Consider the following 16,418-nt stretch of genomic DNA (forward strand, 5'->3'; position numbering starts at 1 on the left):
AAGGAGACAGAGGACTATGTCCCAAATGAAAGAACAGGACCAAACCACAGTAAGAGACTGAAGCTAAATGGAGGTAAGTAATATGTCTGCTAGAGAATTTAAAGTAATGGTCATAAAGAATTTAAAGATACTCACTGGACTTATGAAGAGTGGAGTACCTCAGTGAGATCCTTAACAAAGAGATAGAAAATAAAAAAGAACTGATCAGAGATGAACTCAATAAATTAAAAATACAATAGGTGGAATAAGTAGCAGGCTAGAAGAAGCAGAAGAATGAATTAGTGATCTGGAGGACAGAGAAATGGAAAGTAATCAAGCTGAGCAGATGAGAGAAAAAGAATTATGCAAAATGAGAATAGATTTAGGGAACTCAGCAATTCCATCAAGTGCAATAACATTCACATCATGGGGATCTCAGAAGAAAAAGAGAGAGAAAAGGGAGTGGAAAATTTGTTTGAAGAAATAATAGCTGAAAATCTCCCTAATCTGGAGAAAGAAACCGATATCCAGATCCAGATATGCACAGAGAGCCCCCAACAAAATCAACCCAAGGAGGTCCACATCAAGACACATAGTAATTAAGATGGTAAAGAGTAGTGATAAACAGAGAATTTTAAAAGTAGCAAGACAAAAGAAGACAGTTACATACAAGGGAAACCCCAAAAGGCTATCAGCAGATTTTTCAGCAAAAACTTCACAAGCCAGAAGAGAGTGGCATGGTATATTCAAAGTGCTGAATGGTAAAAATCTTCAGTCAATAATATTCTATCCAGCAATATTCTATCCAGATTCATTCTGAATAGAAGGAGAGATAAAGAGTTTCTCAGAAAAACAAAAGCTAAAGGAGTTTATGATCACTAAACCAGCCCTACAAGAAATGTGAAAGGGGACTCTGTGTATGGAAAGAGCATAAGTGTAAGAAAAGTAGGAGGTACAAAAGCAATAAAAATAAGTATATCCATAAATGTTAGTCAAGGGAATCACAAAATAAAAGGATGTAAAGTATGACACCATATACCTAAAACATGGGAGGAGAGAAGTAAAGAATGGGTTCAAACTTAAGTGACCATCAACTTAATATAGACTGCTATATGCAGATGTCACATACAAACCTAACGGTAACCACAAATCAAATATAGTAATAGATATGCAAAAAACAAGGGAAAGGAATCCAAGCATATCATTGAAGAAAGCCAATTTATGGTGAAAGAAGAATGAAAGGAAAGAAAGGAACAGAGAAGATCTAATATATGCTCCCCAAACTAGGCCTTCAAGCATTAGGAAAATGAATAAAAATGGGGGTTGGAGGGGGAGAGAATCAATAAATGTTAAAACTGAAAGGGCTCTTAAGTTAACCCAATCCAAAACTTATTGCCAGAGTGCCTTGGTGGCTCAGTCGATTAAGTGTCTGACTTTGGCTCAGGTCATGATCTCACAGTTCATGAGTTTGAGCCCCACGTCAGGCTCTGTGATGACAGCTCAGAGCCTGGAGCCTGCTTTGGATTCTGTGTCTCCCTCTCTCTATACCCCTCCCCTACTCACACTCTACCTCTCTCTCCTTCAATAAATAAATAAACATTTTTTAAAAATTTAAAAAAACTACTTCCTGCCTCAATTTTCCAAATGAAAAACTAAAATAAGTTGATGTGATGCTTTATTATCTGTGGTCTATAATAGAAAAAGTCGTTTGAAGACACAATATGGCATGCTTTCTCAGGGAAGGGGAGATCCATTAGTTTTCTTTATGCATCTGCTATTTTTCTAATTGGAACTGAAGCCAGCCAGGAAGAGGATTTAGTAATATGTAGAGAAGGAAAACAAAATTTGTTCTCATTTTATCCTTCAATTTTTTGATCTACTGAGTGCTTGTCAATTATATGGACATGGAGGAATAATTAAAACCAAGGATTAAGATGGATGAGACATGGGTAGTGGATAGATCTCAAGTCTAGAATACTTTCCAAGCAGGATCCAGAAGACTCCAAAAAATAAAACCTCTTAATGTCTTACAGATGAAGAATCTGACAGTCCAGGTCAATGGCAACAGGGAGACTTACTCAGTTTTTCAGCTATAAACTCCTATCACATAGTCTCAGAGACACTAAAACTCATAGGATGAAGATACAAGTCTTATCAAGAGACCCAAGGTCAAAGACTAGTAGCTTGAGACTCATTTAACAAAAATGAGACTAGCTACAATCAAATCTGTATTCATGCCAACTGGAAATAATAAGTGAGTGAGTTTTCCAGTTCACTGGGAAAGTAGGGGAATACACCCAGAGACAGATGCTTATATGTAGATTTATCACACCATGTATCACTGAGTAAAGGACACCTTGGGTCAAGTACCAGTTCTGGAACCAAAATGTAGCTGAGCCCCATCTATCTGTGACAGAGAAAGTATAATTAAAAAGTTCAAAAAGTAGAAGTAAATTGCCAGATGAAACTTGGGGAAAATATAAATAAAGCACATATGTAGCATCTTAAAATTTTTATCATATATATATACATATATATATAATAACCAGTTAAATGTGTTTCCACTCTATAGGATGTCTCCTTCAATATATATTATATATAAAACTTTAGGGTCTATGGAAATGTCTGGAAAATATTTGTGGACCATCTTCTCATGAAACTCAAGAAACTCTTTTGACTTTAGATTTGCAATTGGGATGAAGAAGGAAAACAGATACAGAACTGGTGGGTTCTTTTTACAAAACTAGATAGCTGTATGTGTGTGGTACAGAAGGGGGCAGTGGTAAATAAATACAAGAAAGAAACAAAGAGCAATGAAGAGAGCTCACATAACAAAAATTCCACCTTGTATTTCTATTTACAGATGGAAGAAATACTTGTATAAAAAGTCACTTGTTCAGAGACCAAACCACAACTCATTAAAAAAAAATTATTCTCAGTAACAACTTATCATAATAGTCAAAAACTAGAGGAAAAAAACATACAATGGGTTACAGCAAGGAGAATGAAAACTTAAACTACATACCTAAATATGTATGAATCTCAGAAGCACAATACTGAGTAAATGAAACCAGACACAAAAAAGTACATACAGTGCATTTGTGAAAAGCTCAATAATAGACAAAACAAATTTATTTCAGTCTGAAGAATAGTTATCCTAATTGGAGAGTAGTGACTGGAAGGAATTACTAAGGGGTGTCTGGGATGCTAATAATAGTGTTTCTTAATCTAGGTGCTAGTTACACACTTTATGAGAATTTATCCAGCTGTACATTTGGGATATACACACTATTCTATATATATTTTCCATTTCAATTAAAAATACTAGAGGTGCCTGGATGGCTCAGTCAGTTAAGCGTCTGACTTCGGCTCAGGTCATGACGTCATGGCTCGTGGGTTTGAGCCTTGCGTTGGGCTCTGTGCTGACAGCTCAGAGCCTGGAGCCTGCTTCAGATTCTGTGTCTCCCTCTCAATCTTCCCCTCCCCCACTTGTGCTCTCTCACTCTCTCTCAAAAATAAACATTAAAAAATTTTTAAAAAATACTAAAGCAGCATTTCCCACCTGTGTTCCACAGGACTCTGTTGCCTAAAGAAATGTTATGTTATGGACTTCTTCCATAAAATAATTTGGTTTTCCATACATTTGGAAAATGCTGGGGAAAACCCAGTTAAATATATTTCCACTCTGTAGGATGTCTCCTTCAATGATATTAACTCTCCCTGCATGGGCTTGGATCCACTCATACTGTCTCTATTCAAGTTTTTCTAAGGTTTCCTCTGGCCCCTAAATTTCAGTCACAACAGAAACTGCATGAAAGGATGTGGATCTGTACATACCCCACATAGTTTGCCGCCTGACTGGAACAAAACCACTTTGAACACACACTGAATCTTATCAACCAGGGCAGATCAGCAGCACCACCTTATCATGGAAGAGCACACATTTAAAATAGGGTGTTGCCTCCTCTTTTGAAATCATGACTCCATTCAATGCTCTTGCACCCGTCTAATCCCAGAGCAGTGAATTGGCACATTTCATGAAATTTGCCAATACAATACAGCAAACAAATACAGGAAAACAAATTTCAAATAGAGCTTTTTACAGCTGTGATTTTGGAATGCCCAAGTAATCTCAACATTCTCATGGATTTCCAGCTCATAAATCTGAGTTTCTCGCAAATACTTGAAACCTATCACAAGTTGACTCTTACAATCACTTCATTTTTCTACTCACTTATGTCAAAACAAATCAATGCTTCTTTATAGCTAGCATTTTACTTGTTCACAATGCATTCATTGATTCAGGCTCTTGCCTCTTTTTTCTTAAACTCTTTGTCACTCTTGTTACCATGAGTGAGATTGTGGAATGTGAAGGCTGTCTCTATGCACAAATAAATAACAAGCAGTGTTCTATGTTGTTAACTTTAGGTCATTTCCCACAACTTTAGTTATTTATCTAACTTAATTTAATCAATCATCTAGTTTACCTTTGTCTATTCATTTCTGCCAAATTCTAAAGTAAAAAAAAAGAAAAAGAAAATCCCCTAAATTTAGCTAATTACCTTTTTCTTGGAGGGGGAGAAAAGATCAATCTTCAAATGACTTATAAACAGTATGCCTCAAGTCCATTATCTCTTCCTGGCATCTGAGCATCCAGTCTTTTCATTCCTTTTGCTGTAGTCCTAATCAGATATACCACCCACTGCTCCTTAATTATAAAATGAGGGCAGGGAAACTAGACGGTATTTCAAACCAAGGCCTTAAGCCAAGGCATTCAGAATAACGGATCCTAATTATGTTATATTGATTTCCAGCAGGAGGATTAAATTATCTATTTCAAAGAAAATTTAGAACAAACATTAACATAGTGATGTCTGGTTTGGTGAGAAACCATTTGGAGTGGAAAACAGGACTTCAGTGTTTCAAAGCATACTAAGAAGACCATACTGCAAACACCAAACTATATTATACTCCATGGATAAATAGTAAGCATGATTATTTTGCCATTAGAAATAGAGGGAGAATAAAATTAAGAGAAAATTCTACAAATGGAACTGCCATAGCCATGATTATACAATCCTAATGCAAAGTTGAAAAGAGTGTAATAAAATGACCACTGGAGCTTGGGTGGCTCAGTCGGTTGGACATCTGACTTCAACTCAGGTCATGATCTCCCAGTCAGTGAGTTCGAGCCCCACATTGGGCAATGTGCTGAGGGCTCAGAGCCTGGAGCCTGCTTCACATTCTGTTTCTCTCTCCCTCTCTCTCTCTCTCTTTTCTCCTCCCCTGCTTATGCTCCATCTCTCTGTGTCTCTCAAAAATGAATAAACGTTAAAAAAAATTTTTTAATGACTACTGGACTTGGTTTATGTCCAAGATACAGTGAGCAATCTTGCAGATAATATTTTAAATATATTTGCTCCAGAATGAGGAAAAACATTATCCAAAGAGCTACAGGAAAAACAAATTCACTTAAGAGTAAAAACACTTAAAGTTTTAATCAGAAAGAATTCCTTATACTAGGAAAAAGAATAATACATTTCATGATTAGCTAATTCATGTTCATACAACTAATAATGATGACACCTACCTCATTTAACTCTTGCCGAGTCTCAAAAGTGTCCTTTGACCAAATGGTAGCCCTCTGGTCAATTCTATAAAATACAAAGAAAACGTATTTCCATTGAAAAGAAACTTTTCAACAATGTACAATTTGAAGCTGGCAGCTACAGATCTGGCTGTACCCTTGTTCAAAACCCTCGGTGGTGTCCCACTGACCATGGAATAAAATCCAAACTCCTTATAATAGTGTAAAACACATTATTATTATTATTATTATATGTTATATCAGTGCTTAAATTCTGCCAGCCTGCCTGATCTCACTTCCCAACACTCATATCCTGTTCCTTACACTCCAGGCTCTTTTGGCCTTCCCTTGGTTTCTTGAACACATAGTGCTGGTTCCCATTCAAACCTTCACACTTGTCCCAAACTGTTCTCCCCAAGATCTTCATAAACAGACTCTTCTCAGCATGTAAACATCAGTTCAGTTGTGATGTCACCTCCCAATAAGACTTCCTGATGTCCCTGACTAGAAGTAATCACTATCACACTGTCCTTAATTTTCTGCTTAGCACTTATCACTATCTGAAAGTAACCTGTTTGTTTGCATTTCCACATTAAAAGGTAAGCTCCAAGAAGTTAGTGATTTTGTCCATTCTCTACACTGCTGAATCTTGAGTACCTAATACAAACTCAATATTTTTCATTCATTCAAAAAAAGTCTTATGTGATCAGATAGATCTGATACAGTCACTACAGAAAGATACCATTTGTTCACTGAAGACAGCATTTGAAAATTTCATGATGTCTTTTTACTAACACAAAAAACATAGCAATTTCTGGGTAATATTGTGAAGCTAGGTTTTGCCACTACATAGTTTCTAATAAAATAAGGCAAATCTACTCTGAATCATTTTTTTTTAGTTTAAATACAAAAAAGCAAAACTTCACTACTGACGGATGCTAAATTCCAAATCATGATTTGTCAATGTTATAATCCAATAGTATTTGTTGCATAACATTCAAGTTTTTCTACAACAATTTGCATGATATTATATAATAAGCATATTAAATTATAGTTAATATCCTTATAAAAAGTCCTGCTCTCTTAATAAAATATTTAGTCACCATTAAGTCATTTATAAAAAGCTTTATTTGGGGACATAATTATTTATAGTTATTATTCTACTTCAATTTGAGTCCTGAAGAAAGCATACATGACCTTTGAATGGTCAATAAGATTAATGATTTCTTTAAGTCATGATGCACATTTAAAAATGCCACAAGCATAATTTCTTCAAAATATTAAGATTACAAAATTTATTCAGTCCAAAGGCATTGCTAACTGTGCAAACAATTTACTTAAAATAAGAAAAGTAAGGATATGAAAAAACAAAATCATATAAGATGCACTGTTGTCTACTACACCACAAATGAGCATGTATCTCCTGAGTGTGAAAGAAGGTTAATGGTCCAAGAATGAGCTCAGGGAAAGTCCACTCAGTGAGAAAACAAAGTGAGGAAGAACACTGCTGGCACACCCATCCTATCCTCATCAATTTCCTGATCTGCAAACACAGTAATTTTAGGGATTCAGAAAATACTCAATTGCTCTATTCCAAATGGGGGAAACCCTCTTGAGGATAGAAATTAACCTGTCCAATCCAGTAACATCTAAAATTTTTAGTGGTTCATAATTTCTTTGTAATTCTTTGTGGTTCTCAAATTGCATTTCTATAGAGTTGTAATAGCACCAGAAAATGGAAGAGTGATATCCTTTAATGAAAAAAAATATTTACTACTTTATATTTTAAACATAAATTTGTCTAGGAATTTAAAACAAATACAAAGATAGCATATATTAATGGAAAAAGCAGAAATAGACTTTGTTAAAAAATATGTATTACTAAGATACAGAGTACAGACTACTTGTACTACACTCACATGATCTTCCAGGAAAACTACTTAAAATCTCCAAATAAACCTCAAGATCAATTTTGAAAACTGTGGTCTAAGCATCAAGCGTCCTTTAATTCAATAGCCATCTGAATGTCTCCTATGTGCCTGGTATAGTATTGGGGAGGTAAGTGTTAATAAGACTCTAGGCCTTTAGGAGGCTTATGATTTAGTGGAATCTGAAGCAGAGGATAAAGCTAACACCAAGTCTTGAAGCTAATTTCAGTACGTCAGGGATCAGGCCATAGAGGCTGATATTAGAATGGTAGAAAGGAACTGGGGAGGTAGAAACTAGAGAGATATTTTCAAGGATAAAAACAATCAAGAAGTCTTGGGTATGTATTTAAAGTACGGAATAAAAGAGATAGGATAATCAAAATTATTCCCAAGTTTTGAGACATGTGACTAGAAAGATGACAGGTGGTTTTTATAATGGAGGTAAAGAAATATTTAATTTTGGTGGGAAGATTAAGCAGTTGGCAGAAAGGGAGGCAATTCATGAGTTTAGATTTAGATATTTTCAGTCTGAAATAGAGAAGTAATCCCTCAGTAGGGCTCAACCTAGAATTGGAACTCTACAGTGGGTTCAGCAGAGGTGTGGTGGTGATGGTAACAGTGATGCGTTGTCACAAGTTCTGCCTTGATATTTTCCCTGTTGTGTGGCCAGAGTTTAGCATCAGTGTGGCCAGAGCCTAGCATTATGCCTAGCATGGCATACACTCAGTACCTGTCCTTCAGATGGGTGGGTAAAGGAAGAAACAGAAGGAAGCTGATCTAAGAATGAGTTCTTCATCCTCCACTTACTAGGTGTATGTACCCATGGGTAAAATATCAATCTCTCTAAGCCTCAGTTTCCTCAACTGTAAAGTGAGGATAATGACAGCTACCTCATAGGATAATTCATGATACTACTGCTAGGCATATTAAAAATAACACATGGATTCTAGAATCATATATGAAAAATACAATAATCGAATTATAAATGATGATAATTAATGGTATATTTTATTAACAATGATCAAAGTCTTGTGAATAAGCAAACTGAAAGGGACAAAACCTGGGACTTCCTTATTCAGGTCCACTGGGTAGGTCTCTGAAACTGGTCAGTTGGTAGACAAATGAAAGAAAGTATAGATCCATCACTAGGAGTAAAGAAGCTTAGTATATCATTCTAAATATTAAAGAGAAAGAAGCTATAAGAAAAAAAAGGTGTCAAGGACCATCTAACAAATTGCCAGCCATTACTATGCCAGGCTGGGAACACCAGGTACTTTACTTACATTATTTCATTTAATCTTCATAGTGATTATATGAGATTAGCATTACTATATCACTTGGCTTAACAGGAAACAGGGAAGTTAAACAACTTTATACATTCATTAAACTACTATTTATGAACCTCCAACTATGTGTCAGGTATGACTGCAGATTTTTGGAATAAAACAGTAAAGCAAAGTCTCTGCCCTCATGGAACTTGTCATTTTCATACAAGGAGAAAGAACCTACAGATATAAACCAGTGAGCTATGGTGCACCAGATGTTAAGTATTATGGAGAAAAAGAAAGCAAGGCAAGAACAGGGCATGCATATGGAATGCCTAAACTCACACTGCTAGAAAATCTCAGTCATCTGGAGATAATGAGAATGACAGCAGAGAAACAAAAAGCCAGTGGAATTGAACAAGATAAACTTCATGGCAGAAGAGGAAACAGAAATGAAAGTTTCTCACTAGAGAAGTTTAGCTATGAAAAGAAAACTGGAACAGTAGCTAGGTGTTTCAAGTTCCCCCCCTTTTTTTTTAAAGGTGTTTGAAGATATTGCTTGGACCATTTGTAAATCTTCCTGGAAGCTAACCTAAATACAAACACTGGGTCACACTGAAACATTCCCTCCAATTCTCTTGCTTCTCTTCACCCAAAATAATAACAGGAAAGGAATCAAGCAAATCTCTACCCAATGCATGCTTCTGGAGAGGTCAGTGTTGAGAAGGCCAGTCAGAGCACTCTGCCCTGCTCTGTGGTCGAAGCAACAGGAAATGCAGATTGGACTCCTCAAAGCATGATTATGGCCCTCAGCACTGATGGGAGTGTCCTGCTTCTGAGCATTACTACCACTACCATCACTGTCATTGTCACCACCACCATGATCACTGTCACCATCACCACCATTGTGACAACAATGTGTCACACCAATGTGTCATTGTCACCACCACCACCATCACCACAATCACTACTGTACTGCCACCACCATTGGTATCATTGCCATAGTCCCTGTCATCACTGCTACATCCATCATCACCACCACCAAGGTCACCACCACTGCTGCCACCATCATTGTAACCACCACTGCTGCCATCATCATCACCACCACCATCGCCCATGACCACTATTGTATCTGCCACCACCACCGTCATCACTGCCACTGCCACTGTCATTACCACCTCCATCACCAGTGTCATCACCACCATTGTTGTCACTGCCACTACAACCATCACCACTATTGTCATCACCATGACCACCAACACTGACACTATCATCATTGCCACCATTATATATTTTGAATTAAAAGCACTTCTAACAGAGAAATATAAAACCTAATTATGTGCTGATATTAGAAGTGCTTCTTCCTGGATGGAACTTTATCCAGTTTTGGTCACTGCAAAATTATGGATAACCTACTGAAGTGCAAATTTTTAAAATTTTGGTGTTTCCACATTGCTGGGAAATTAAAGCATGTGCTGAGTCAATCTATATGGTCATTCTGCAGTGGTTTTCCCTCAGAATGTGCACTGGAATTCAAAATAGCAAAATAAACAAAGCATTAAGATATTTTTCTTGGCCTAAGGGTAGTGTCAAGCCCCAGATGTGATAATTTGTGAAGAAGCAATATCTTAGCATAGAATTTTTATATCAACCTTTCAATTATCTATAATTAAATTAGCAGATGAAGGTGTTCCCTATCTCAGTGAAAATCTTCTCCCTCTATCCAATGTCTTCCTCATGGAAGACATCTGAGAGTTATTCTGATACTTTCCTCTCCTTCAAGCCCCATAGCCAGTGTATTATGAAGTCCTTCAATTTCTTATTGCAAATAACTTCTGCATCTGTCCTCTTCCCCTCCACCTCCATCACTACTACCTCAGGTCAAACGACTATAATCTGTCTTTTGGACTACCACCACGGTCTCCCTATTTCCCCTCTACTCCCACAAACCATTTTCTACACAACCACCTTATCATTTCCCTTCTCCACATGACACTTAAAATAAAGACCAAAATTCTTAAAGTATCCTAGGACATTGTGAAGGATTTATCACCTGTTAGCCTCTTCAACTTCAATTCACACCATTCTCACTCTCTGCTACTACTACACTGACACTTTTTCAGTTCTTTGGATGCACCATGTTCCTCTTCACCGCAGGCCTTCGTATGTGCTGTTCCTGTGCCCATAATGCTGTTCCCTCTCCATTCTCTTTCCTAATTAACACATTCATCCTATAGACACAAGGTAGCTCATAATCAGGTCTCCCTTTTATATGTTCTTCCTCTATTCTGATCTACATCTGCTCCATAGCATAGTCCCTAATTGTGTATTTCTATAATTATCTGATTGTCTCTTTCATGATGGAGCACTCTATAGAGCAGGGACCTTGTGAGTCTTGCTTGTTATTTTTATCTCTAGGGCTAATCCTGACATTTGGCACATAGTAGGCACTCGATGTTTGTTAATAAAGTATTCATCCTAGGGTTATGGACAGCTGCCAATTCTGGTATATTCCCAAGTATGTACAATAATTATGATAAAACGCATGCTTTTTCCCCACCTGTAATTTTCTAGCAGGACTGGCAGGATAGGATGACTCTCATTCCTACAAACAGTTACATTTCTTCCCTGGGGAGACCTGCTGAAGATTAGCAAGTGGTGTTCTAATCCACATTTAGAAAACCCGGGCAGAAAGAGTAAAAGGAGAGCAGCCAGTACACTTTTCAGAATGCTTCATATAGAATCAGAACCTTAAGTCTGAACCAAGCTGAACTTTGGATCACTCTTAAGAGTTCAAGATATTCCACTGCATTAAATTGAGCCTCTGTTCAGAAAGCAACATGGGATACACTAATGTATACCCGGATGACTACTGGCTAGCTGTATGACTGTTGTTTCCTGAAACTCTTTTAAAAACAAAAGGTATATCCCAAGAGGACAACCATCTGAGCAAAACATTCTTTATGTATAAACAATAGCTCTATATGCAGACACAGACAAGATGCCAATAAATTCCAGTAGTATTATTAGCAACAATAACAATCTTCAATACTAGTAAATATAAAATTCCTTTCTCTAGGGAGTCTAAGCTATATTAAAGACATCCTCTTATTGGTGTTTTCTTTAAACCAAATTTCTGTGCCAAAGGACTGAGGTTACGTACTGGGCAGCTATCTTCAAAGATAAAGAAACCAAGGCACTGAATCTTAAATGACCCTCAAGAGACCACTGACAGAAAGCAGAACTGGTAGTCAGTAGATCTTTATGAACTGACTTTTCAAACCATGTATGTACTTTTCCATGTAAATAAATTCCCGTAGAGGGGAGAAGGAGGTCATGGTTAAAGGCAGAATGCTGATTTCTAATAATATGCCTTGGCACTAATTATTAGAACCCAGTCTCCACTGCTTTTCATACTTCTCTGAAGATTACTATCAATCAGTATTATTAAAAACATATTCCTGGGCCCCACATTTACTGAAGCTGAATTCCCAAAGGAATGCACTGGTAATATGTATTTAACAAGCACTCCAGGGCATTCCTAGTTGGGAAACATTATCCTAAAGGTCCAGATAATGGGAGGATACCAGTGGCTGAAGAGCACAGGTGAAGGACTTCTGTGAGTACAGGAGTGCTCTGGGTATTTCTGGCCTGAGCTCCCAGGGGACACATTCCAAAAAAGGAAGAATCATGTCCCTGAAGAGACTCTAAGAAAAACACTGAACACAAGGCAGCCCAGCTGCACTGGAATAGATACCGCTCCTCACCTTGGTGGGCTGGAACAGAGCCCAGAAACAGTCAGAACCATACCAATGTCCAAAGAATGTGTGAGGTGTGAGTCAAGCCCATGAGGCCAGCATCAGTACTGAGAGAAGAAAGGAGGTAGAGTAGCCATGGGTGTGGTCAAAAACCCTTCTGAATCAAAAAGAAGAGTTTGGGAAGGGATTGAGGACAAGGGATCCATTGGGAGCACAAATCTTAATACATTATTATTGACAGCAGCACCTGGTCTGCTGAGCTGTATACAAAGCACTTCCTTCCATCATCTCATTTATTCCATTCACTTAGTAAGTATTTATGAGACATCTGCTTCCTGTGCCAGGCAGTGGTCTGCCCAAGAGGCACAGTGGTCATAGCAGATGCGTTAGCTCCATGGACAGTTCTGCTCACTCAAATTATCTCCCTTTAAGCACCTGCCAAGTCTCTTTACTTTTCTGCCTCAAGATTTTGTGAGGCAGAGCTCACTCCCGCAGCCTAGAAGTGTGGGGGAGTTACTCCTCTGGGGACAACCCTCTGCCAGCAAAGAGGGGAGCATGTGAATATACACTTCAGCCCCCAAATTTCAAAGGGATACATCCTCAGATGTATTTACAAGGTTCCTCAGAGAGTCCTCAGGGAGCTAATCTCCAGTTGCCAAGAGTAGTAACCTTAGTTACACACATGCTGTCAGCTCTCCCTCCTCCCCCACTTTCTATCACCTCCCTCTACCTAAGGCTTCCTATAAGACTCTGCTTTCTGAAGGAATCTAATGTAAGCAAGCAACATTACAAAGTAAACACGTTACCTGTCTTTCTAAGTCAGAGACAGAAAAAAAAATCATCCAAATGAAGATTTAGTCTAGGGACAGATACAGTGAAGGGGACAGGAGATCACAAATAATGGTGGGGGAGGGTGGCTAATTTGAATGACAGGTAAACATTTGATGAATATTAAATTTTCATTGCACTGGGCACTGTGATATTACATCTGATACTTGGCCTTCCAACATTCTATCTTTTAAATTATGAATCAAGATAGTGCTAGGAACAAAAGAACTTAAGAAATGACACAGAGGACTTACATAAGCATTAATATTAAACAAGCCTAAATCCTAACTGTTCCCTATTAAAGATTTTCCTTCTCTTCCAAAAACAAGAAGTTATGAGTCTCTAATATTCGCTTCTACTCTTCCCTCTTCCATCTTCACTGCCACCATCATCTCCCACGTGGATGATGCATTGCCTCCAATATGTCTCCTTACTTCCCCATATCACACACTACCTAGAGTGGTCTTTTAAAGATGGAAATCTGAGCATGTCATTCTCCTGGTTATAACCTCAAATGGCTTCCTTTTGCACTTCAACAAAATCTGAGATTCATACCCTGGCTTCAAGGCCCTGTGCAGTCTGGGCACTGCCAGCGTTTCTGATGCCATCTGATATATTCCCTCTGCAATTCAACTTCTCCAGCCTTTTGGCCTTTTGTCTATGACTTGAATAAGCCAGCACCTCCACACCGCTATTCTGAGTACTTACACTAGTTAGGATTCTCAATATCATTCCATTTTAAAGCAAACAACAAATGCCATACACACATGCAACACTAACCTCTCCTTACTAATGTGGTCTTGGCAAAGAACCTGGATTTGGCAGGTTTGGATTGGCAAATAATCTGGAATCCAGGACCTGGATTAGTGCTACTCTGAGAGGCAAGGGTGAGTTAATGATCAGAAAGACAAGTCAGAGGAGCCTGGTTCTTGCATGCTTTAATCTCATTCAAGTTTGACAAGGCACATAAAATTTTTTGGCAGTTACCTTGGTTCTTAACTGTCTTCTTTCAGTTCCAAGTTCTTCTCATGCCCCTCCCCACAAGTCATTCCAACAGTGTGGTGATTTTGTCTTCTCAGCACTTTTTACCTCAAATCCACTTCTGACAAACAACCTTCCCAGGGAACTAGCCCTTCACATGCAAATCCCAAGGACTCTATTTTGTGTGTCTAGATGTATTCAATAGGCTCAGTGTGGCCAAAGTTGTTTTCTTGTATGGGTATTAAATTCAAGGCATTGTTAAAAAGTCTTCTGAAATCTGGCCTTACTCCTGCTTCCACCTTCTCAAGTTTCACCTCTTGGACCCCATTGCCATTTAAATGGGCCCTAGTATTTCCTTTGCCCATGGCATATACAGTCATAGGAGTTCTCTTGATTAGAACTCTATGCTAGTGGACCCCTGAAAGGCTTGCTCTGCTTAAGGGATATAAAAACAGACTTTCTTCAACTTTTATATACAGAATAAAACACTCAAATGAAGAGGTGTCTAGGATACAAATTCTGATTTTAAGTGTCATCTGACCCTATAAAAATCACCTTTAATATTTGCTTTCTGATCCCAACTGACTCAAACCATAAAAGCCACAGATACCACTGAAAATGCCTTTTAGGTTTCTTCTAGTCAAAAATAATTTTTAAAAATCCATTCTCTTCTATACTTTCCTAATATTCTTTTCTACCTCGAACTGATAAACAACAGTTCAAAGAAACAGAACATAAATGATGATTTGCATTTGTGCAAATTGATGATTGCAGCAATTATAGTAAATTTATTTTTGGTTCTATATCTTGAACAGTTGATACTACTTTTTTTCATGTATAAATAATTTTCCCTGTTACAAACTTAAGAGGAACCCAATGGGGGAAAATTTGGAAAGCAAAATGAATATTTTAAAAATCACCCACAGCCATTCCATCTGAAAATAACCACCAATAAAATGATTTATGTCTTTCCAGTGTATATTTCTGTATATAATTATATGTTAAGCAAAAATAAGACAAACTTATAATTCTGTTATGTAGTTGCTTTTTTCTCCATGTATAAATAAATCATGAATATGTATCCATGTTAATGAAGACTCTCATAAAACATAGTTTTAAATATCCATCATGAATTTTGGCATTTCTCTTGGAGGTGGTGGTATGCACTCTAGAAAGCATTTAGGAAATTTAGAGGCTATTTGTGATTGGTGCAAAGGCTGGGAGTCCCTGCTGACATTCTGTAGGCTACAACCAAAGATACTAGAGCCTTGAGATGAGCAGGGTAGTTTCACACATCAAAGAATTGTTCCACACCTGGCATGCCTTCCAAATGTCTTTTGGGAATGTTAAAGTCAGAGGCATTTTGCCCTAAGAACAATCTGAGCTAAAAAAACTGTAAGGGCTAGTGGGTTAAATAGAAATATCTAGAATATACAAGTATGGAGAAGAGGATTGGACTGAACTGTCTGAAATGTTCCACTTAGACCCAGTATCCTAAGATGCTGCCATATACAGAAATCCAGCTACATGACTTTCTAATTCTCTCAAAATTATCAATTATCCATTTTATTCCTATCTTCTTTCATGATCAGATAACTGAAAAATTTATATGCCACATCTTTTTGGTTTATCATTTTAAATCCCATGTCTGGATAGCTTTACCCTTAAGCACAAACCAAGGAAACTGAAATGGAAGTACATAAAAATATTTTAAGAAATTCTTACTACAGCAATATCTACAAATATGAATTCCAGAAGTAACCAAAATACATACCGATTTGGAGTTACAAAAATGATGGTATATTTCATAGTCACTATCATATGGAAAAAAACAATATTAAGTAGGACAAACAAGCTACACAGAAATGCCTAAGATTTCATATATATGAAAAAAATTTATATATACAAATTAAATTGGTTAAGAATAAAAGAAAAATAGGAAGAGTGGGTGGAAACTGTATATGTCACTATATATGATGTGAGTGGATGTGGATGCGGATGTGGATGTGTTTGTGTGTGTGTTTAGCATTGAACATTAGTCTTTTTTTTTAACATTAGTCTTGAAAAGGAATAACCCTTAAGCACCAGAGCA

General features: G+C 37.3%; 1 protein-coding gene across 6 annotated transcripts in view; it reads right to left on the bottom strand.

Moving 5' to 3' along the window:
* Nucleotides 1–16,418, bottom strand: part of FAM13C (family with sequence similarity 13 member C) — a 156,929-nt gene that overhangs the window by 78,250 nt on the left and 62,261 nt on the right. For all 6 annotated transcript variants that reach the window (XM_047826200.1, XM_047826199.1, XM_047826202.1 and 3 more), the window contains one exon: nucleotides 5,570–5,633. In XM_047826200.1, coding sequence (XP_047682156.1) covers nucleotides 5,570–5,633 — 64 coding nt within the window. The remainder of the gene's footprint in view (nucleotides 1–5,569; nucleotides 5,634–16,418) is intronic.

The sequence above is a fragment of the Prionailurus viverrinus genome, chromosome D2, assembly GCF_022837055.1.
Source record: "Prionailurus viverrinus isolate Anna chromosome D2, UM_Priviv_1.0, whole genome shotgun sequence".
In the NCBI taxonomy this organism is placed as follows: domain Eukaryota; kingdom Metazoa; phylum Chordata; class Mammalia; order Carnivora; family Felidae; genus Prionailurus; species Prionailurus viverrinus.